The 24,991-nt window shown below is 39.5% G+C and overlaps 1 protein-coding gene across 3 annotated transcripts in view; it reads right to left on the bottom strand.

Annotated features, from left to right (window-relative positions):
• The window catches only part of RASA1 (RAS p21 protein activator 1), a 59,957-nt gene extending 35,321 nt beyond the window's left edge, over positions 1-24,636 (bottom strand). For all 3 annotated transcript variants that reach the window (XM_065655703.1, XM_065655704.1, XM_065655705.1), the window contains exons 1-7: positions 23,994-24,636; positions 8,466-8,615; positions 5,800-5,935; positions 4,891-4,961; positions 2,187-2,304; positions 1,629-1,660; positions 483-535 (exon numbers count right to left, since the gene is read on the bottom strand). In XM_065655703.1, the coding sequence (XP_065511775.1) occupies positions 483-535; positions 1,629-1,660; positions 2,187-2,304; positions 4,891-4,961; positions 5,800-5,935; positions 8,466-8,615; positions 23,994-24,430 (997 nt within the window). In that variant the 5' untranslated portion in view covers positions 24,431-24,636. The remainder of the gene's footprint in view (positions 1-482; positions 536-1,628; positions 1,661-2,186; positions 2,305-4,890; positions 4,962-5,799; positions 5,936-8,465; positions 8,616-23,993) is intronic.
• Between the last annotated feature and the right edge of the window lie 355 nt (positions 24,637-24,991).

The following is a 24,991-nucleotide window of genomic DNA, read 5'->3' as shown; positions in this document are numbered from 1 at the left end:
CAAAAAAAAAGTTGGGCAACATGTTTTCAAAAATTAACAATTTCTTTTCTAATATTTGAAGTATGCTATTTCGCAAGATGAGTCAGAAATCTTGATGTTTTCATTTAAAGAAATATTTGCCCTATGAAAGGGCTAAAAGAGTTTGCAATATATTTTCCTTTAGGTATATAAAAGCATATTCTCTACAGCTTTATGATGAAGACATCAGTAAGTGAAATAATTTATTATGCATTTATTAATTTTAAAAATTATTTCAATCAAAAATTATGAAAGCAACTGTACTTGAGAACATATTCAATACTCAAAACCACAATATTTTTTTCAAATGTAGTTTTCTACCAAGGTGACAACCACAGAGGCTGGTCAGACTAAGACACTCATATATGTTCACATATAAGAGGAAGTTTTGCCACACTTTAATATGAACAGGATCACTTTGTGCTATTTCACTACCTCTGTATTTCAATCGGAAATACAAGTACCTGTCATCAGCAAATTGTAAGCCTCTTGTTTGGAGATCTTCCCATGGAACCATCTTAACAAAGATGAAGAGAAAAATTAGAAAGCAAGAATACCAGCTCTCTTTTTTGGCTGTGGTGACATCCAAGGCTCTGGCACCTATGAATTGATCTTTATTTAAAAAGACCTAATACATATAGATGAGATAATCATTATGTTGCTCAATGATTCTGTTCTACCAACAGCATGAAAAAAACTAACACTAACGAGTATATAAATCAATTAATTTCAATAAAAATGTCCAACACTTGAAGTTGCAGTTCAAATTCAGCTGTGTTTAGAGATGAAAATGAGTTGTCTAAATGGTAGATAATCTGATAGGCATAATTTGAAGTCAGTCTCATACAGCAATTTACTTGAATCATGAAATCCAAAGCTCAAACAAGGAGGTTAAACACTGTACAGAGAAACTCAAACTGAATTTTGCCAGGAAGTGAGGAAATAAAACCTAGTTTTGTCAGTTTATTGAATACAAACTGCTTTGAGCCCACACCTTGTACCTTCTCAGAGTTCTGTGTCAGAGCAGTGTCCTAAAATACTTCAGCAGCCTCTGCCCAGATACTTATGACTATACAGAACAGCTTGACATGCTACAACAGCTTAGTCTGTCCTTTAAAGGAAAGCTAAAAATATGGCATTTTAGGTACCAGAAAAGAACTCCAGTATAAATTTTGGGACAATCCCCTCCCTCACCTGGCTGGCAATGCTGTGCTTGATGCACTCCAGGACATGGTATCATACTTTTATTTTTCTAATGGTATTTTGCTCTCTCCCCAGAATTTACAGTTGTGCAGAACTGAAAAAACTTTACCTCTAAGGCAAACACTACATTCACAAAATACTCCATTGCACATATTTTGGCTGAAAGTGACCCTACAGGGACTCATTTAAGATTTTAACACTGCAAAACCCATCAGCAAAAGGCATACCTATTACAGGACTCTTTCACATTAATTATCCACGCATCTTCAGCAGCTAGTATAGAAAAAAGTCTTGAGATGGAAAAAAAATAAATCTCTTTCGTTCACCTTCCCCAAAGTTGGGAAATCTCATAGCTGAAGTTTACAAATAGTTATGATTGCTTTTAATAACAAAACAAAAATCCTTACATTTTGCCTTCATGTGGATCTTCTTCTCTTCCCTAATAAGAAAATTAACATATTAAGTGCATGACAACAGTACAGCTCAGTTCAAAAAAAAAAAACTTCATAGGTTAAGACCTTCTGTAGAAAAAAACATTAAGAAGTCTGAGACATTTTTGATCTAAAGGGCTTACTGCAGTTCTATGAAGTCTCCCTCCTCATTCACTAAGTGGAAATTCAGCCAAAATATGTTATTTCAGAGAATTGCCTGTGACATGTTTCAAGTTGTTCTTTAGAAGTGGTAACTTCCTAAAATCTCAGCTTTCTGGAGGTTAACTCGACCTAGTAAATTTACAGTACCGTTCATTTGTACTTCTCTTTGGACAACACATGAATAAGCACTTTTTGGACACTGAATTAGGCTTTAAGGTTTGTTTAGTACTTTAAAGCTAGTAGATCAAATTACTAGGTTTAGAAAAGCACATAACTGGAAAATGGGCAATTAAATGTCACTAGTTTTGGTTTATTTCAATATTATTTTACCAGAAAATCTCATTTAAGAAATTTGAGTATAAAATTACTTACCACTTCTTCTACCAGGTCTTCTACAATAAGACCTTGTTCATCTGTTCGTAGGTTTGTAACCCACATCCAACCATCTTCCAACTCATTATGGACAATAAACATGTCTCCTTTAAGGAAACTGAAGAGAGTTACAGCAAGATTTAAATCAGAGATAAAATCATAATACAAAGTTTAATGAACACAATGAATTCTTGAGTATAATTTAAGCAAAATATTTGAAAAAAACTGTTTATGAAAAAATGCATTAATTGATACCCCAAGCACACCATGTGCATTTTTCTTCACAGTTTAAATTGCTACTATATATGAGTATTTATACTTTCAATTTACATTTAGTATCTAATACATATTTCAGTCCTGTCAACTTCAAAGTGCACTAAGGATGTATAAAACACCACAACCATATTAAGAGATAGCAATATTGTTCTTTTATCAAGAAGGATTAAATACTAAATGTAAGTAAAATAGCAAGAGATACCCTGAATAGTCTATAAGAAAATAATACTCCTTTCATTGAAAACTAACACTGTATAATGCAAGCCTATGTAATACCTATTATTTATATTCTCACATTTGAAGACAAGTGTTACAAAGAGCGTACAGAATAGCTACCAGAGAAGCCACGCAATTAGCTACAAGAAATGCATAAATGAGAAGCATTAACATGTCTAAGGGAGTTTCATTTCTGGAAGGTTAGTGTAATTTGCTCCTTAAGTGTTATCGCAAACTCAGGTCACAGAAAAACCTTTTACTGTAGTATAGCAAGACTTCTCAATCAAGTTTGATGACACATAAGGGTACAGGAGACAGCAATAGAGTATTGAAGCTCATTAAATACCATTTCAGTCCAAAATTACATTGCAATTTTCTGTGGCATTTTTCTCACTTGAGGTAGGCTAACCAAAAAGGTATTAATTTGAGCACAAAGCAAACACCAAGAATTTTAAACCAAAAAACAAAGCAGTACTGAAAACACGGAATAAATTCAGCTGCGAATGAACCTAAATCCTAAAAATGGGCCACAGACAGCAAGAGCACCCTCCATCAGCTGTATTACAAAGAATAAATTACTGCATGGAACACAGGCTGAAATTAAACCTGTAATATTTCAAACTTTCTAAATTTTAACTCTGATATCAAAAATTTTAAGTCAAGATTCTCTGAAATGCATAAAGTCTTCAAAAGCATATTAATTTCACCCAAAACAAACTGATAAGCTTGGTCCCAGCTATGCCACAAACAGAATTATTTTAGCCATGTGGACCTCAAAAACCAAGCAAATAATTTCGCATTTTAGCTGTATCCTAAAACAAGGAGAAAAGGTATCATTTTCTACAATTTTTGATACGATACCGAAGTAATAAAATGCTTTTTCCTCTTAAGTGGGCAGGTGCAATACGACACTTCATGGACTCAATCTATCTTTTTATTCTTACACGTAGTAGGAAGCTTTACTTGCAATATGCAGTTAGTGAGTCCCTTCCCTCTCTTACCACCTTCTTCTCATCTGCTTAGAAAAACATAACCTGAGAGATGAATATCCTTACAGAGCTCTTCAGAGAGGTCAGACATGACTAGACTGTGAGCCTTGGGATAGATTTTCACCCCAATGAGGATATAAAGCTCTCATACACCTTTCTTTATTTCTTAGGCTAATACTCCTAAGAACAAGCCAATTCCCAATTCAATTCGGGTGTTAAATCAACTTATGAAACCAAGTCTCATTAGACAGATTAGAAATTACTACAAATCTCATTCAAATCCTCCTACTTTTCCATCTGGAAAAAAAAAAAAGGCAGTATGAATTCCAAGTACTCAGCACATCCTCTTCTGTTGGGTACAAGACTGTTGGTTTTGTTTCCTTTCACATAGTATGTCATGAAAATGCAAGAAAAGTGGGGACTACAGACAAGCCCTAAGAAATTATTGAGTTACCAATGTTAGAACAAGAGTAACAGTTAACAGTAAACTATGAGAATAGAAGAGACAGGCCCGCAATTCAGACATTTTTTAAGATCTCTAAATTATGGGAGATTATACATTTAAAAGTATTATTTGTTTGATACAGACTCTTTCCAAAAGGAGGGAGGGACAAGAAGGGAAGGGAAAATCATCCTTGCTCATTTTATGGATAGAGAACTTAGAAGACATAGTCACCAATTTCATAAACACAGGTAAGAAAATAAATACTAGGACATCAAAGGCAAAGCTTTTTTAACATTGCACCTTTTTTCTTATTCCTGTATCTTATATTTATGAGTAGTCAATGCTCACATTGTCTTTCTAGTGGTTAGAATTGGTTTGGCTTGAACTATTTATCTGCTATTAGTTCTGCAGTCAGTTCAGGAAAAAAGCCTAGCTTATTTATTTCACGTACTCACACGAGGTATTTCTGCACAGAATTCTTTCATTCACAAATTTGCGCTCTTGGAGAAAAATGTAGGGCTTTATAAAATACAATTCAAAACCATAACATTACTATAAACCTAATGTAACTTCCCTTACAATTAGCACAAACAAATATATTGGGAATAAAAAGTCTTATTACTATTTCCAACAACAAAAACCAAGAGCAGCAGCATCCTATAACATCACCATGTTAAGTCCAGACTGGACAGTATTTGTGTATGAACACACACTTAAATCATTAGTATTTATAAATAGTCTTGACCATTTCACAATTGCTACTATTATCAAAATGTACCTTATTTCATCAGTTTCTGGCACTTTGGTGTAAGGTAGAATTGCTCGAACTCGCCTTCTGTCCTCCACAGGCTACAATTTAAGAGAAAAGAAAAGAGATAATAGTTTTCTCTCTTTTGAGTGTAGAATCCTTCCCAGTGTTATGCTATTCTGGTCATAGTCACTTATATCCCCCTTGCCTATTTTAAATTTTCAAAGATCAAAACCACTGAGAGCTAGAAAAGGGTAACTGACAGTTAGCAATGAAAGCTCTCATTTTGTTTCATCTTGTAGCATGATACATAATGGATATTTATCATCTTCAAAATAAACTACCAATAAAATAATTCCCATAGAAGTATACTTTTAAAATTTATTCCACTCAGAGTAGAAATTTCCAGTTTAATATTGAGAAGCAACTTTATTTAGGTTTTGGGTTTTGTTTAGGGGTGGCACTATGCCATGTTTTGTTTTATTTTAATTACTTATATTGTTTTAAGCATAGGCATGTGAAAGAAGCCACATTTTCAGAAATCTTTCAGAAATTTCCAGGATGCATATTTTGAAACCACTGTTAGATACAGAAAATATCACAAAACAGTACAGGCTGCATTACAATAGTGCTCTTTGCTAGCCAAGAACTGTGCATTTTCATCTGTTTACTTGCAATCCTATTACTACACTTGGAGATAAATGCAACATCTGACATCTAGCACTCTCATTACACATTTTCATTAAATAGCAATTTTTTTTAATCATTACTTTGTATCAGTAAGAATGCATTTTTATGTTCTTTATAGTTCAACATATGCTGAACCTGTCTACAACTACAGGAAACTTGCTACAATGCTTTTTTCAAAGACAACTATGAATGGTGATTAAAGATACTAATACTTAAGTAAATGACACTTAATAAAATTTTACTACTTGCCTCTGGAGGTGCTACAGGAAATAAGAGCTTTTCCCCTTTCAGCAAACAGGACACATGACTGTAATAACCAATTAGGTCCGAGAGTGAAGCAAATCTACGTCCACCAATGTAATAGTCTCCACACATGGCAATAATCCTGTTAATTAAAAACCACAAGCTTGACAGAAGAAAAATTTTTGCCTTTTTTAAAGAAAAAGGAAATTAGGATAATTAGTTTTTAAAGCAGTGTCTACATTCAGGAAAATGCAGTATTACAAGTTCTCTATAAACATGTAAATCAATCTTAGCTAATGAATATTTCATCAAAAATTACAGATATATATCATATGATACACCAGTTTTTTAAGACTCTAAAGGAAGTGCTGATTCACAAAAAACCCAGTACATCTGTCGAAACTAAACGAAACTACACAAAAAAGTAATAGTGAATGTCCTGGAGACTGAAATAATGCACTAGTAGACACAACAGCATTATTACTTGTGTCATGCAGGACATACACCTTTTATGACAGGCTTATATAAATTCAACAAACTAGTAAAATATTTTAACAACAAATAACTTTGATTTGATTATACAATGCTGAAAAACACTTTCAAAAATTAGTCAGTTTCCTACAGTTAGTTTAACATCCATATTAAAAGATAAGAAATTACTTTGGAATAATCAAAGTATCTCCTTATACTCAATTTAAGAATTGGCTAACTAATGAGAAAAAAGCTTACAAAACCATTTCAAATTTAGTGTTTCACATTATTATTTCAAGCTTAACTGAAACCTCTTCAGCACACTAAGCTTGCAAATGCAAAGAGACTTCTGTAATCACAGAAAAGTCTGAAGGACAAGATTAAAAGACAAATATTTTCCTTCAAAATATTTTGTGTCACTGATTCACCAAAAAAGGTAACACGCCAATGAAAAAAATATTCAGTTTTGACAGATTCATAAGCTATAAACCTATCTTATGCTTCATGAGCACGTACGTCTGTATGCAACTTCCAAGAGGCACCAAAAGAAGCAACAGAGCTTAAGAAACTTTAAAATGTTGGGATTTCAGTTGCACAGAAACCTATGAAAAGTTTAATGTGAAAAGTAACACTTTTAGGAAAAAAAATATGAGGGACACTTTTTAGCAATGGAAGTTTCACCCATGCTGGGTCGGCTACAGTTGGCAAAGATCAGGCTTTGGTGGAAACATCAGTTCTGCTCTGTGGGACACAGAAGAACCATCCCTACATTTGTTTGAAATTAACGCTGCCATTCCCGAGGTTGACCAGGTTCCTGAGTGTAACATTTGCCTATCTAATAACAAACTGAAATATGCACTTACCAAAGAATGAAACTTAAAACATGTGCAGTCTCTGAAGACCAGTATTAACTAACAAATTAATTCCCTTTGGATATTTATCTCCATGTGTTTTACAGATGTCAGAACTAAGGATTCTCTGTGGTTTGAAAATATTGTAAGGAACCCTTCCTTAAAGGAAGCCAAAATCATTAGACTATTTTCTATCTGAGATGCCAGAAACACTTTTATGAGGGGCATGAACCAACAGCCAATTGTGTGATACTGGCTTCAAAAGAAATTATTAATAATAATCCAGGACTCTAAAATAGCACTAGAAAGCAAATATTAGCAGAGTTTACTTTTCTGCTACTGTGACACAATAAGCAGTTCCCAAACAAGTCTGAGCATAACTGAGAAGCTGACATTGATAGCTCAGATGGCAACTCTCAGACATGAGATACTATTTGTGTGCTACATTGGCTGCATTTAAGAGAATTGTTTCAGAGGTCCTGATCCACCATTGACATAAACTTCATCACACAGCAGATGCAACCAAAAACTCCCTCCATTTGTAAACCAAACACATAGTGGCTCACATGTTGATGTTCTGGATAATTCCCACTTTCTGAAGTCGAAGAATTTGCTTTGAATTAGTTTGTTGCTATCAAGACAACTGACAAAGATTTCTTCTACTGCTGAAGAAACATTTGCTTACGTATTTTGTGAAGATGAACATTACACTGCAGCACTCCACTACCTGACTAACTTTCAAGCTCTTCTCAGAATACATCTCATTTAAAATAAAGAATAAATGGATTTTCTAATGTACTCAGTTTGGCAATGGTAAGAGAATCCTAGTTACAACTTTGGATACAGAGCTACTTGTATTTAGAACAACTAATTCTAACACATACTGAAAGCTGTTTCCAGCAAACCTCGAGATTATTAAACACATAATCTCTTTGTTTCTTCTTAATTTTTTGTCTTCCCTTCCACAAAACTTAGGAAGCAACCAGATGTGCTAGCACTTTAAGTATGTCCTGTGAGCTACAATGGCTACTATGGAACAGATTCAAAACAATCTCCGTGACTGACTAATGAAATCTGAATGTCGCTTTAAGTCTATTCACAACTGCTTTAGACAGGCTTCGCTATCCAGATTTTGTTGGTTTCCTCACATTTTTGTTCTTTAGCCTATACAGTAACTTGAAAGCAGCATATTTTAAAACAATTAAATGTGAGTAAAATTCCATACCATGCAACAATAGTCAAAAACATTCAGTTATAATACAATGACTGATTTCTGTTTGTACTCTATTGTGTTCTAAAACCGAAAATAAACAGATTATAGTATTTTAAAATAAAACATTTAATTCTCACCTAAAATGATTGACATTTGTTTTACTAAGGAATGAAAGCACAAATGAACCTGGTCGCCGATCACTCTCTCGAATAAGGTAACTTCCAGGTTTCCCTGCTTGTCGAAGACGTTCTTCTGCAATTGTTCTGTCAAGTTTTCCGTGATACCACCTGAAGAAAGAATAACAATGGGTGCCCTTAGAATTTAAGATTTTTGTTTACTCTCACAAGAACAGACCTGTGCAATTAAAAAAAGCTTCCAGTCAAAATTGATACAACTCCAAACCTTTGTTTCAAAGTTACCACATCTTTACAGGTTCAACTTCCCAGTTTGGTTATTTCCAATAAACAATATTTTTTTAAGACAGATTAGTTTTTCAGATGACCTGCTTTGCCCAATGAACCATCCCAAGGGGTGGAGGCTCTATCAGCTTTTCTCCCCTAATGTGCTTGCTTTAAATAAACAGAAGCAGAGGTGACTCATCAGACCTGGAAGATTGTTGTATTTTAAACCTACAGAGGCTTTGCTTCCAGCTGGATTTTCCAAAAGCATAAATCGAGAAGTGAACTGTAACAATCAGTTTCGCAGCTGACAAACACGGCTACCACTGCAGCAAAGCCTGCTTTGGAGCGACAGGAGTCACCAGACCACCACCCAGCCCGAAAAGAGTCTTTCCTAATCGCAACATGTACCCTATCAATTAAAAACAAGTGCAGATGTGTGGCAAATCACAGACTGCAAAATATGGCAAAGACGGACTTCAGTCTAAACTAAAGGTTAGACTGTTACCATTCACTAATTCACTAGCCTTATCTCAGTTTATTTACAAAACTTTTGTCAGAAAACTCTTTCTACTACAAATGACAACTATTAAGATTTTTTTTTTTCCTTGCGGGGTGAGAAAAAAAATAAACTAAGAAACCCACACCATCGCCACAAAAAACAAGCAGCAATGGCGAGAGCAATTCAAATATAAAGCCAAGCTTTGTTCTCATCACTTTCACAACGCCACAGCATTTTATTAGCTCTGCATCCATCAAATGACTGCGGTTAACTCAATCTTTAATTTCTACACTCAAGAAAACATCAGCTTCCACCAAGCCGCTGTTTTAGGCAATTTAAATAATTTACCACTTCTGACCATCTGCATTTTAGTTCTAACAGTTCATACATGTCTTGCAAGAGTCACGCGAATGCGTTTTGGAAGAGATGTACAAACGACCTTTTGAATTAATACATGCAAGAATGCCAAAAAGTACACAGATAAGTATTCTAAAAAAACCCCAACTGAATAGCTGAGCTGTTGATAAGATCTGATCATGAGCATTTTTGCCTATTAAATGGAAGGAAAAGTTTTGAGATCTTTTATCAGTACAAAGATAAGACCAAATTGATAAATGTCATGAATACCAGCAGAAGCAGTACCAGCGTCTAAAGTTTATCCTGGCAAAGCTGTGTCCTTGCTAGCATAGCTCTCCTTTGCTTCTCTCCCTCATCCTGACCGAAACAAGTCAAATCATTAAAAAAAAAAAGGCTGTCTCGTCTGTTCCACACAGAGCACTTGAGGCTGCTACAGGATAAGTTATGTTAGTGAGACCCAGTCTCATCCCATCGCAGAGCAAGGCAGCTTCATGGATAGAAACCTGTCACTTAAAGATGGTCTGCAAAAAAATGATCGCGGCACCCCTGCCACGAGGGTCCTTTAGGAAATGAAACAAAAATCAAGACTGTCTGTTTTGAAGTACCTAGGATGACATATTCCACTCGTCGGTGTGCGCAGCACAGCTGGAACACAAGTTTGTTCATTCCCAGTAAATGTCACAACAACCCGGCTTATGGATAGACCGACTTTGACAAAGTAGGAAACTCCCTGGAGACCCAAGAAACCTTCCTGATCAAGAAATTGTTTGAAACCAACATTCCATGAAGCCTATTTTAAATTAACAATAAGTTCACTAAGCTTTTATTTGTTCTTATTTATCACCCACTTGAGAAAAATAATCTTAACTCTATTGAGAGAAACATTGCCTTACAGTGCCAAACTTAGAGGCATACATTCTAAACCGGGAAGGTGGGAGTGTTAATGAAAAGGCGAATTACTAATTAAAAATATACTAGGAAAACAAAAAGGCAGGATTACTTGCAAGCAAAACATTCAACTTTCCTGTCAGGCACCGGGATTTCTTATAATGATAGCACAAACTTGGGCGCTCAAATTTTAAGACCAGAAGCTGTGAGTAAAGAGGACGCCGGCCTTGCTGGTGACAGCAAAGCATATACACTGGTATATCCTACATACTGGAGATCACTAACGCTGAACAGGCTATGTAAATTCTCTCCCATTGAACAATTTTATATCAAGCATAACAGGAGACATTTATCATCGGGTAAAGTAGAGGCAAGGCTAAAAACTATTTCTTGCCCTATTTCAGAAAAGGTTTGTTTTCTGAAATCAAAATTTCTAGTTAATGTCTTGGTACAATTAAATTCAGTGTCACTGAGCATATATTTGAAATATTAACAGCTGATTGTATTTTATAACTGACTATGCCTTAGTGTAATGCACGAATTACACCACTAGCTACAGAAATAAGCATTTAACTGCCAACTGATATGAAGATACAAATGGCAGTAAAGCAGTCAGTATCGAGCAATGATACCAGAAAACAGCTCAAGTAATACCCCCAGAAAGCCTCTTGAGATAGCACGCATCTTTAACAAACAGGATACACACTGAAGTACAAGCTTTTAAGACACCATTAGGAGTATGCAAAATGCTTGTCAGGAAATAACTGCATTTTACCAGTCTCATCACTAGGCAGAACCACTTTATTCAAACAATACACAGCATAAGAGTGTTGAAAGACTTCATTTTTAGAAAGACAAGGCTTATATTCCATCCAGCTATCACCTGTTTTCAGTATCACATGAAGATGCACTCTGCAACTTTGCATAATTATCTTCAAGTAGTTCGACAGTAAATAGTAAAGACTATTTTACAAAATTGCAGTACTTGATCTGATTTAAGGATATCAAGTGCTCAATTAAGGAGTGGCATCATCTTGTTTTTAATACTTCTGTTAAAAGGTTATGGGATTTTTTTGCTTTGAAATACACATCCATAGGTCAATTTTTTCTGTGAATATTGGCTGATGTACTAAGCACCAATTCATACTAGTGAAAAATGTTAAGATCACTTACACTGTATTATCATCAGTTACAAAGGCACATCCATCCAATACTTAGTGCTATCCAAAGAAAGTACAACAGAAATGACTAAATGACAGAAGCTGCCCTACCCCTTGTAATTTCATGAGAGAATAAAGAGTGCAGAACACTGAAGGATAAGAGCAGGTAAGTTCTGAGATAAAATAAATCCCAAATCCTCTGGCTTTATCCCTCAATCAGTCATCTCGACAAAGCCCAAGTTCAGTGTTTCTGCAAAAATACATCACAAGAAAATACCTTTCCCTCTTAGGAGACTCTGCACCATTTCGAGTTTTATAGGCGAAGATCAACGACTTCAGTATTTTTAACAGGTTCAAGTTTACTGTGCTCACAGGTAGAAGCAACTCTTAACCCGATCTCAGTTTACATCAAATACAGCTTCTGAACAGACATAAAATGGAGTTCTACAGTGCCCTACATGACTCATTAAAGGAATTACGGTTTGGATAGGAGGGTACCAAATAAAAAACCTGGCTTTTAAATATAAAGTTGCCCCTGTGGCTGTGACTTATCAAATGCATGCGCTGAATACCGTAACTCACTGCTGCTTACACGTATCTCTTCTATCATTGTCAAAGACAAGATCCCTGGCATTTCTAGTCAATTACCGCTGCTTGCTTGTCTAGTATTTGTATTTCTATTGTATTTCTTTTGTATTTCTAACATTAACTTTGCAAATTTTTAAATACTGACAATCCACTATTTTCACAGTGCTTGGAGCAAACATAATTAAATGACATTCTGAATCACAGATAGTGCCCTGACAATACAATAGGTACTATGACATGCATTGAAAGAGAAAACCTAAGTAGCCCTGCAACAGATTGTTATGAAGTGGTTAAACTATAAAATGTCTTACTAACTATAGATCACAATTTAATTGGTTGTTTCCATGACTACCCATTTCACTGCTGTAACAAACTTGCAGAATTGTTACCTAAATTGCAACCTTTATTTTGCTCCTAAGAAAATACGAAGAATAGGCTTCCATGTTTCACAAACCAGTCAGAAGCTCTGCAAGAAAATATTCCCATCTGCCAGTTTAAATCAAAAGCAGCATGTTCAGAACTCCAGCCCTATGCATCATAATCTTAATTACAGCAAACAGACAGAACGCAGACACAACATCACAAACAGATTATATATACACACAAGCAACATGCAGCTGCATAGGAGAATGGTCCAACACTACACAGAGCCACAACAGCCACAACCCAAGTCACAAACCTCATGAAATGAGTTGCACAGGAGTTAAGAGCTGTTAGAATCACAGAATTATAGAATGCCCTGAGTTGGAAGGAACTCACAAGGATCATCGAGTCCAACTCCTGTCACTGCACAGGACAACCCCACAGTTCACACTGTGTCTGAGGATGTTGTCCAGTCTCTTCTTGAACACCGTCAGGCTTGGGGCCGTCACACCTCCCTGGGGAGCCTGTTCCAGTGTCCAGCACCCTCTGGGTGAAAAACCTTTTCTAAATGTCCAAATGACCTTCCCCTGGCACATGCTCCTGCCTTCCCCTCGGGTTCTGTCATTGGTTGCTAAAGAGAAGAGTTCAGCACCTGTCCCTCCTGCTCCCCTGCTGAGGAAGCTGGAGCCACCATGAGCTCTCTTCTCAGTCTCCTCTTCCCCGGGCTGAACAAACCCAGTGACTTCAGAGGCTCCTCATACGGCTTCCCCCCCAAACCCTTCACCAGCTTCGTACCCCTGCGTCACCTGCAGCCTGCAAAGGAGAGCTCCTTAATTTTCCTCTGCTCCACGGAAGATGCTGGGTACCAGACACCTCATCACACCAGCCTCCTCAGGCCCAGCCAGCACTTTGTGCTGTGAGCAGGAACATGATTACACAGCATCCCTTCAGCAAGCTCATGGTACCTCAACAGGACTTTTGGCCCCCAATGTGGACACACCACGAGGTCCACACAAGCCACAGGCTGTTCGCAAAGAGGTAGCAGATGGTGGACTTCCAGGAGAAAGTACTGAAGGGGAGTAGAAGTGCTTTTCAGCAACTTAGTACAAATGTAGATGTTGACAATAGCTGCAGACCTCTCTATTTCCATCCAGAGAGAAGTTATGGCACACAGGAAAAGGAGTCATCAAATGCCACAGCCACTTACTCAAAGCTCTTCTTAGCCATACCTTGCTGCTTCACAAAACTCCTAAGAAGAATGAAGAACTTCCAGCAGTCATAGTCAGAGCTCCTCTCCTATCAATTCAGTCACTACCTTCATACCTTTCACATATTACAGATTCTTGTTATCACCTCCTCAGACTACATGAGCTCTGCTCCCATTAGAAGCAAGAGACAGCAAAGATTATTACCTTGAACTGGGAAAATCAACTTCAAATGGCACTCAAATCTCAGTACAGTTTCATGAAGAAAAAGGAAAAATTAAAAAAAAAAATAGAATAGAAACAAAACAAAAACCCCAATCACAAGATAGCCTGTATTCTTATTTGTTTCTTCTTATCCTGTTAGCACCAACCATTCCCTCTCAATCTTTCCATCTGAAGACTTGATACTCCTAATCACTGTTCAGGTTGCATTTCAGTCTTTCTAGTTTCTCTCAGGCTAAAATGCATTCTTAATCATTTTTATCCAGACTCTGCCTTTTAATACTTTATCCCTCATCTCTGTCAGATTTGTAAGGCTGCATTACTTCCTTTATGCACATTGTTTGTAGCGATTAAATTGTTTCACTCAGACTTTACTAAATTCATACCCCTCTCCTGTCTTGTTAGTTACTATTCAGTACCTACCAATTTTTGACCAAGTCTGCAGTTCTCCACACCATAAAGAACTTCCTGCCAGAAAAAGCTCTGCAAAGATGTATCAACTGCTACACCTTAGTAAAACACAGGAAACTAACTTGAAGCCAAGAGTAATTTGTCAAATATGAGTGAAACTGAATGTTACATACTCTTCTAGGAAAGGGAGAAAGCTGCTTTATCCCTCTTACATCCCTATGCATTTTTCTAAGAGGTGGTATGGTTCACATAAGCATACCCATGTAAGTCTAATGAAAAATAATTCTACTTTCCTCATTTGACTGTTCCAAAAGCCCTCAGAAACAGCACATAGAAAACTGAATCATGCTGCATTTCAAGACTAGAGACAAGCTAATAAACCTGGAAAGTCACTACCAGAGGCAACCCTCAGTTTGTGCCAACCTGTTAACCAAGAGATTTGCAGAGCTCCAGAAAAGTCATTAAAACACTTTCTGCAGAATTTACGTCAACTCTCGGCTAGAACAAAACAGATCACCCAAAAACCCCGGTACGTCTTAACAAAAAGACTTTGCCAAGACGAAAGAGCAACCAGGCATACAGTCAGGAAGGAATACATTTAAATAACTGCACTAAGAAACATTCTGAAAGTTTCAACTGCTGTAAGCTTTAAGAGACAGAGGTGTGACAACGGTATAACACCACACATAGCTGAAAGATTTCTTCCAATCCTACTTGACATATATTTACTGAAAAAAAGAATGATTGCCCATCTCATTTTTGCAAGAGCCACCAATAAGCTGGTGAAATATTGCTAAACTGACTAAAAAATAATTCTTGAAACAGCTTGCATTTTCTTACTGAAGACACAGCTCAGGAAGTGAATTCTGGAACTCATTGAAGTTTTTAGTGAGAAGCTTCCAGTTTTTAAATGCTTCCTACTTGTGCCCTCAGGTCAAAAATACGCCTTTTTTTATTTGAACTAAGAGTAACTACTACAGAAACTATGTTAACACAGCTAGACAAACCAAGAGATACTCTTTGGCAATAATTAAGGAATTTCCAAGATGAGGTTCATCTTGTCTGCCACTAACTTCACTAAACATACCAGAGGCTCCTTTGCCTCGCTCCTCCTTCCCCTTACACCTCACCCTCTCTAACCAAGCACAGGTTTTTGTTTTGTGCCCCACTCTCATCTCTTCTTGCAAGCTGGAATGCCTCTCTAGAGAGGTCCATCGCATCCATGGGTAGATAATTGCTCCTATAACAAGAAAACTCTGACAGTTATACACTAAGATAGGTACAATACCTGAATTAAAGCATGTCCAATACTTCCCATGCACACCAGTAACAACAGTGGGGAAAAAAAATCTGTTTCTAGACTTGAATATAGAATGAGACGGTTACTACAGAATCTTGGGAACATTTTGCTTTTGGAAGAGTAAAGACATTTCTCTAGCATCCCATTTATGGCCAAGGAGTACAAAGAACAAAAAATCTCTCCAGAGATGCTTAGAAAGCACAAAAAGCTTACCCAAGAAAAAGTCCAGGGAAAAGGTGTGGTTTGAACAAGATAATGCAAGCAATGCCTTAATATTCTGGATTAAGCAAGTACCCAAGCTTGAATATTTAATGTCTTCAGTGCTACTCTACTAACAGATGGCAATATAAAAAAGGAATTGATTGATTTATGGTTACTCTTAAATTTTATATAAAGATGATGCAATTTAGCTATAAAGTAACCATGCAAAACCCGATGCGTAAGCCAGAGACAGTATATGCTTCTGTGCATGTCCTACATATGGCTGAAGATTTACATACATACACATAATTGTATGTAAAACAAGGGGTTGACTAAATTGGAAAAAAAAAAAAAAAAAAAGGCCAAGACTTCAGAAAAACTTCTTACCTAAATCTACACAGAATTATTATATGATTCCTGAACTGATTATCGAAGGTTGGCTAAACCTAAGTAGTTTCTGGAAACTAATCCACAAAAGGGAAGTTCACAGAAGAAACCCTTGTCCAAATATCTATAAGTAGCTATTAATAAGAAAATCATAACAGCACCCCGGCCAAGACAATGACAGTAATCCTTAAGAGAAAACTGTGATGTTTTAAATATTCCCATGTAGCTACATACTCAGCTTCTTCAAATATAATTACATACAACCAACATCTCAACACTAACATTAACTAGACAAACTGACAAGATACGAACTGTGTGGATGGTCTGATCTGAAAGGTGGAAAGGAAGTGGGCTGATGGGTTGCACTGAGTGTGGTGACCAGCGGTTAATTTAGCAATACCAGCTTGTGTGCTTCAATTTGTACACATTAATAATTGTAGTAAAAAGATGACTTAGAAGGAAAAGGCAGACATTCCAATCAAATTTATTAACTATTTAGGAAGCACTGTCAGCTACCTTAGAAAGATTTCATTTAAAGGGCAAATTCTTGAGCTTTTATGGAAGAAATTAGGAGATTTGCCAACACAGGAAATAATGAAATAATCAATTTACCCACCCAATGATTTCTTCTACTTTCCTTTAAAGTCTGCTCCATTAGCTTCTGCCACTGACGTTATACCTGTCTACTTCAAGTATCAATTGTCAGCAAATAGGTCCTGTAAGACTGATTCTCAACTAGAAACAGTATATTCATACATATACTGAATCAATTTAAGTTGGAAGCGACTGCTGGGGCTCACGTAATTCAACATTCCCCCCCTGCCCTGCTCAAGCAGGGTCAGCTACAGCTGGTTGGGTGCTCAGGGCCCTGTTCAGCTGGGTAACGAATATCTCTGTTGATGGAGACTCCACAACCTCTGCCACTGTTTGACACCCCCACAATAAAACAATAAAAGTCTTTAGAAAAAGTTCAGATGGAATTTCAAGTTTTTGAATTTGTTTCCATTGCCTCTTGCCCTGTTGCTGCACACCACTAAGGACAGTTTGGCTCCCTCACCTTCATTGCTTCCCATCGGGTATTTATAGGCACAGATAAGACCCACCCAAGCCTTCTCATCTCCAGGCTGAAAAGTCCCAGGTCTCCCAGGCTCTCCTCAGTGAACAGGTGATCTAGTCCCTTCATCATCTCATTGGCCCTGCTTCACTAAGTCCACATCTCTCCTGGCGAGCACAGCACTGGATCAGGCATCACAGATGCGTTGCCCCAGTGCTGAGCAGAGCAGAAAGATCATCCTGCAACTGCTGGCAACGCTCCTCCCGAAGCAGCCCAAGACACTTCAGTCTTCTTTGCCATGAGGGTGTGTTGCTAGCTCTGTCCTTCCCTGCAGAGCTGCTTTCCAGCTGAGCAGCCCCCAGGTGTGCCTGGGGTTATTTCCCGCCCAGTGCCAGAGCTTTGCCTTTTCTCTGTTGAACTTCACAAGACCCCTCACAGCCCAGTTCTCCAGCCTGTCCAGGTCACTCTGGATGGAAGCACACCCACTTGGTGTTTCAGCCACTCCTCTCGGCTTTGCACTGTCCACCAACTTGCTAAGGGTGCCCTCTGTCCTAGCATCCAGGTCATTAATTAAAACGTTAAACAGCATCAGCCCCCCAGGTACCCCCTGGGGAACACCACCGCTGATTTGCCTGCACCTGGACTTTGTGCGGCTGATCACCACGCTCTGGGATTAGCCGTTCTGATAGTTTTCCTCAGGATCATCCATCCTGATGGTTTTCCATCCAGCTCACTGTCCATGTATCTAACCCGTACACTGCCAGCTGGCTCTGAGGAGGTTTAGAAGACGGTGTCAAAAGTCTTACAAGATTTGGGGTAAACCCACTCCTTGTGTCCCCGAACCAATGATCTCATTGTGGAAGGTTGGTTAAGCGTGACTTCCACCTCATAAATCCATGCTGACTACTCCTCACCACCTTCAACACAAAATGTAATTTAGACTCATGTGAGAACTGAAACTTTTTTGTGCTCCAGAGTGATAGAGCAGATATTAAACATAAAACTAAAAAATACTAAAGACCAACTGCAGTCCTTATATAGTATATAAAAATATGTAAAACAGGACAAGTATATAAAACTTTTCAAGCACTGGCAACATTTTATTGGTACTGACCACACAGAGGAACACAGAATCATTTCAGTGCAATATTTCTATGCAGCACAAAGAGTGGCTACAAAGAAGGTGGAGACTCCCTTTTTACAATGAGTCCCATGCAAAAGATGAGGGGCAATGGGTACGAGTTACTCCTGGGGAGATTCCAACTGGACACAAGAGGGAAATTTTTCACTACGAGAACAATCAGCTATTGGAATAATGTCCCCAGGGAAGTGGTGGATTCCCCAACGTTGGACACTCTTAAGATTTAGCTGGACAGGTGACGGGCCATCTTGTCTAGACCATGCTTGTGCCAAGAAACATTTGACCAGACGATCCTTGTGGTCCCTCCCAACCTGGTACTCTATGAACGTTAAAACAAGATGCTTTCTCCTCCGTTCTACTGTGCCTACCAGTGAGACAAATTCCAAGGTTTTGTTGTTGTTGTTGTTAAAGGAGAACGAAAGATATGAGAGAAACTGGAAAACTGCTATGGGAATCCTAAGAATTTATTGTTGAATGGACAAATGGGGTCCTACACTGCAGAGGCCCATGCCCCACCATTAAAATCTGTGTTCCTCTCCAGCCACAAAACATTAAGATAAGAAAATGTAAAGAAATGTGGCAAAATATTATGCCTTTTAATACAGTAGGCCAGTAGATGAAGGCTTAAGTCCCACATTGAAGTTCTAGGAGTCAATATACAACACAAAATAAAAACTAGATAAAGTGCAGGTCAAGAGACTCTATTCACAGTTTAAACAAAATGCCATCATATGATGCTAACTAGAAATACTGACTGAACTACTGAAAAATCCTCCTCAAACTTTTTCCAGCATCAAATGCTGTTCTATTTCTTGTTTCCTTCATCTGAAGCTTTCACTTATATACATACCTAATATACTCAGTTTACTTACTGCTTTGCTTCCTATATACGGTTAAGTACGATTTTGCTGCTGTTAACCATCCATTTAACTCAGCACTTCTAACGCTACACATTCACTCAGAACTAAAACCAGATTTATATTCAGGTCTATTTTGTAAGTGGCCAAATCAGTACACTACCCATCAACTTCAGTAAAATAATGTGTTTCCCTTCTGTACAGAACAGGAATAAATAAATGATCTAAAAAATAAAAGTTTACCTGCTAACCACATTAACTGCTATACCCAAAAGAAGCCTTATACACTAAGATCAAGTTACACCACATTTCATTTTTTATTGTTTATACAGCACCTAACGGAACATGTCAAGATTATTTCCCCTTAGTTTTCTGTTCAACAGGGAAAGGGACCTTAAACCACTATTTAGAAAAAAAAAATATTTTTGTAAGCTATTGAAATAAACAAATGCTGCAAACCCCTGGATTTTTCACCTTTGACAGACTTATCTCAAGAAACTACAACTTCACACCACGTTCAGGCAGAAAATTATCTACTTTCATGCAATTCATGCTTACTTAATATTTCTCTGTCCACCTCTCTAAACTCAGCTATTTTTCTCACTATTATGTTGCCTCAACAGGCACCAACAGTGACTGCAAGAATACATCTGCTTCAGGTAACATTTGTTTTAACCAGACAGTATTTTGACAGCCTATTTCATTTTGTATGGTTGATAGCTTTCGATTTCAACTGATTTCCATTTCAAACTGATAACCACTGCTCAAAACACACAGTATGAGAAATGTCAGTTTTGCTGCAATATACTGGAATCACTTCTGCCACCTTAACGCTGGGATCTAAAATAATCTTGTCAACCAAGACTTTAATCAAATACATAAATAACTGATCTATTCCATATACTGCCAGTCTACAACCAAATTAAATAGCATTCAATCATTAATCCAAAAGCGTTTCCTTACACTCCCTCTGTCAGGGAGCTCTGCAAATGAGGTAGAAGGCATGGAGGGGAAAAAAACCCCACAGAACAGAGTTGCACGCTTTATTTCCTAGTGCCCTGCATCTCCCACATTGAAGTATGCTACAATATAAGCACATTCCAGAAAAATGAAAAATCACACACACACACTGCACAAACAAGTCTAAAGTCAGTTTCACTCAGGAACAAAGAGGATAAAAATCAACCCTACTTGGGGATGTTAAGCTTGTGAATAAAGGAGAACCTGCTACATGCTGACAATCTCCTCCCACTGCTAGAAAATTGAAGAAAACACACTAAGAGAAGACACATTCCCCTCTTCCTTAGGTATGTGGAAAAAAGAAGAGGAAATTAAGTGTATTAGGTGCTCGCTAGTGAAGACGAACACATCCTGACTGCCCTGAACAAACTATATTTACAGCATCCTGATGGGAAGTGCAGAACTTGCATCTGCTTCACTTCCCATCTCTTCAGGTTAGTTACTCTAACAACCATAACAGCAACTATAATACGGTATTTAAAAACTACTCATATTGGGGGAAAAAAAAAAGAAAAAAGTCTAGTCTTTCTAACACGTTTACAGCCTGATACTTGCAAACTGGGAACTCAGATTTTGATTGTCTTGTGTGTGGTTCATACTTTTTTTTAATTTGCAGAACAAGTTAGGAGATGAAAAAGCGGTGAAGTTGTGTCTAAATTCATGCAGAAAGCTTCATTTCATTTTATACTTGAAAGTCTAATTGGAATATGAACTTGGAAACACCAGCAGCACTTTTACGAGGTATCTTTCTTTGAGTCTGTAACCCGACCATTCAGTAAATCCTGAAATGTGATGCATGTCCATGGGAAGGCAAAGAAGACTAGTGAATCCTTACTGTTATGAAAGAAATAATGCCTTTTCATTCTTATACAGGACAATAGTAACTTTATATCACATAAAGCAAAGCCAGGAGTGAAGAACACTCTCAATTTTCTGATGCACACACAATATATTGTAAGCAATTAAGACAAAGAAACAAAAGCATTTGACAGAATCGTGGAATTATCCATCAACCCAACCCTGCACGCCTCCTGTAAAAACTGAATGAATTAGGAGGAAGTGGGAAAGGGTGGAGCTGGCAGTCGTATTTAAACAAATGGAACAGCAGTTTTGTAATCACATTCCACTGCAGAAATTTAATCCAAGTTTAAATTACAAGATCAATTACAGCTTTTAAAGACTTATATTGGGCCTTTTCTCATATAGGATGTTAGATAATATTGATCTTTGGTTTTGGTAATAAAGAGTTCAACTCCACAGAAGCAGATGGTATGACTACAAAGAAAGGGCACTTGCAAAATAAAACAGCAGGACTGAAAGGATACAGTTTAGTATTGACATATGGCTAATTTAAATGACTTAGCAGAGAATGGTAAAAATACATGCTGTATAAAATAAATAAGAGATGAATGAAAGGTAAGAAGGCTTCTAATTATTTTTATCAGCCAAACTTTACTTTTTTTTTTTTTAATGGAAAAGTCACACACCAAGGATAAAACTACAAGGAAAACTGTTATGGAGGTACAAAATTCTGAATCGATTTTTTTTAAAGTATTTTATTTCTTGGATGTGTCTGTATTAAAGAATCTTCAAGAGAAGAACACTTAACTACAGAACAACGCCCTGGTGCTGCAAAAAATTCAATGTCTCCTTTGTCTGAATAGGGTAAGTAGCTTTGTCAACCAAAACAAAAATCAGGGCCCCTGCAGTTTTCCCCTAGCATGTACTCCTTGCCAGAAATCAAACATCCTCTTTCATGACAGTTACCATCATGCTTGCACATGACTTAAAAGATGACATTCTGACTGCAAAATCCACTCAGAATTGTAGATGTGCTAACAATTATTTAGAATCCAACAGGTGATTATTCATAAATAATTACCCCACTTTCTAAAACTATTTCAAGAAAGCCTGCTTTTTGGCTTTTTCCTCCGTTCTCTGAGGAACTTAGCCGTGTCTAACAGAAGAAGCAGAGAGAAAACCAGAGGAGCAGAATTCTGTACCTCACCAGCTTGGCACACAATACTGAAGAAGTAACTCTGCTTTCATGTGCTTCTGTTTCCCTCATTATCCTTTGTCAAATCTGCCTAATCCTCTTTCTAGCTCGTTAGGGAAGTATACAAGTTTAAGACTATTCAAACGCTGTCTTCACAAAACAAGGCCTTAATGTTTACAAACTTCCACAAAAGTCTAGAAATTTAAAGAATAAAGGATTATTAGGAAGCCTGTCAAGGTTAGAGAGATTAGTTTAAAACAAATCCTAGAATGTTACATTTTATGTCCTCCTTACAACTGCAATGACTCCTGAAACCCTGGAAGCAGATGAAATACTGCACAAGTTAACTCTCTGTCAGTGGAGTTAGCAGAGAACGTAAAGAACCCAAATTCAGATGGGTTTTCAGATTAACTTTCTGACCTCTATCTCAAATACATCTACAACCCTGTACCTCAAAACCCTAAATTACTGATATACTCACTGCAACTTCAGAAACAACATATTTGTAGATAGCAATGAAAGGTGTTTAAACAACTTTATTCTGAGAAGAGTACCTGAAAAGGGGCTCTTTTCTGTTCTAATAGAAGCCTCGCAAGTGCTTTACATAAACCTGTAGACATTCTACAGTTAAATCCAAAGGTTGTGTTCAGAGCACTTATTAATTACATGAACTCTATATAAAAATATCTGATCTTATATTTCACAAAATATAAACAGAGAACTGGTCTGTCTCTAGTGCAAGTTTCTTTCCATTACCAGAACTTCAGGAACCCACATTAACCTAATGGATAGATATGCATTATAAAACTTAACTGCAGGTTTACAGGTTTTTTTTTTTAACTGACTCTTCTCTCCAAACATAACAAACACCTGTGTGCTACTTGTTATATTTGTATACGAAATGGGAAAGCTAAAGATTACTGGCTTGTTTTGAGGTGCTTTAAGTGGAAAACCATGTAATACCAAATGATGACACGGTGTATCAATCATAGAATGCCACAGATAGCATTTTTGTTAGGGCTTGTTGTTTTTTTAAATGTTTATGGCTCCTACGACAAAGGCTACGGTGCTAGCAGAGATTGGAAAAGTCTCCCCAACAGGTAGTTAAACCACAACCGGAATAACTCACTCTTCCTGGCAGCTTGCAGTATCGCTACAAAAAAAATTGCAAAAAAAAAAAAAAAAAAAGAGGAAAATAAAAACATAATTGGGCTCGACCAGAGCGCCTTTCTTCCAGGAGGGGACCCTAGTTACGACCGGGGTACCCCCTCCAAGTGCAGAGGGGTGAAGCCGCTGCTCGCCCGTCCCCACCGCGGGCCCTGGGACGCGGGGCGGGCGGCGGGTCTGCCCGCAGCGGGACTCCCGAACCCGGGCACCCTCCCGGCGGAGCAGCCTTCCTGCGGGAGAGGAACGGGGAGAGGCGGACGGGGGTGCGCGGGGGGGGGGGGGCGGAAGCACAAAACTTCTGCGGGACTTCGACGGCACTTTGACACGCACGCTCCACCGGGATAAGATGTGGGGCCGGCGCCGCGACCCCGCTCCTCGGGAGAAGGGGGGGATGGAAGGGGGGGACCGGCCGGGCGTGGTGCGTCCCGGCGGGGCGGCGGCTACTCACTGGTTGGTGGGGGGCGCGTTGAGCGGGATGGCCACCTCCTCCTCTTCGTACTCCGGCCCGTCCAGCGAGTCCCCTTCGTCCACAGTCCCCAGCCCCCCGGCCAAGGGGGGCGGCGGTGGCGGCAGCGGGGGGAAGGCGGCGGTGCCGGGATCGCTCGCCCGGGCCGCCTCCGGTCCCTGCCCCGGGCCGGCCGCCGGCGGGGCAGGCCCCGCGCCCAGCTCCAGGAGCCCCAGCACCGAGCACAAAGCCGGGCCACCCGGGGGGCCGGCGCCCGGGCTGCCGCCGCCGGAGCCCTCCGGGAAGGGACCCTGCGGCCCCGGCCCCTTGCCCCGGCACACGGCGGGGTAGTGTCCCGGCTCCGCGCCGGCGGCGGCACCCGCCGTCCCGGCTGAGGTAACCGAGCCGCCCTCCTCACCCCCGGCCTCGGCCGCCATCATGTTGAGCCTCGCCCCCCCCCGTCTGGCTGCCGCACGCCGGGGAGGTGGCGACAAAGGGGCCCCGGCCCCCCCCCCCACCCCGGCGGGGAGCGGAGCCGGGACGAGGGCAAAACTTCCCCGGCGGAGACGGGCTGCGAACAATACCCGGCTGGGCGGGGGCTGGACGCGCAGGGCAGCTGCGCAGGGCCCCGGCGCGGCTGCCTCGGCCCCGGCGGCCGCCAGGGGAGCGGCTGCCGCGGCCCCGCGCTCTCACCCCGCCTCCGCCCGCCGCCCCGGGAGCGCGCGGGAGCGGGACGGGCCGCCCCGCACCGCGCCTGCGCACCGACCCCCCCCCCACCGGACACACGCGTGCGCGGGTGCGCAGCGGGGGGCGGGAGTAAAGCGCGGTGTTCACTTATTGCAGAAAAATAAAGGAAAAGGCCCAAATGTCGCGGGCGGGCGGCAGGTGCTGCGGGGTCCGGGAGCGGCTGCGCGGGAGCGGTGTGGTTCGCCCTGAGCCGCAGGCGGGGCCAGGCGCGGTGCCGCTGTGCTGGCGGGGTTTGCTCAGGGGCCGCCGTGCGG

This window comes from Caloenas nicobarica, chromosome Z (assembly GCF_036013445.1).
Source record: "Caloenas nicobarica isolate bCalNic1 chromosome Z, bCalNic1.hap1, whole genome shotgun sequence".
Classification (NCBI taxonomy): domain Eukaryota; kingdom Metazoa; phylum Chordata; class Aves; order Columbiformes; family Columbidae; genus Caloenas; species Caloenas nicobarica.
Note: the sequence above shows the minus strand (reverse complement) of the source record. Positions and strands in the feature narration are given on the sequence as shown.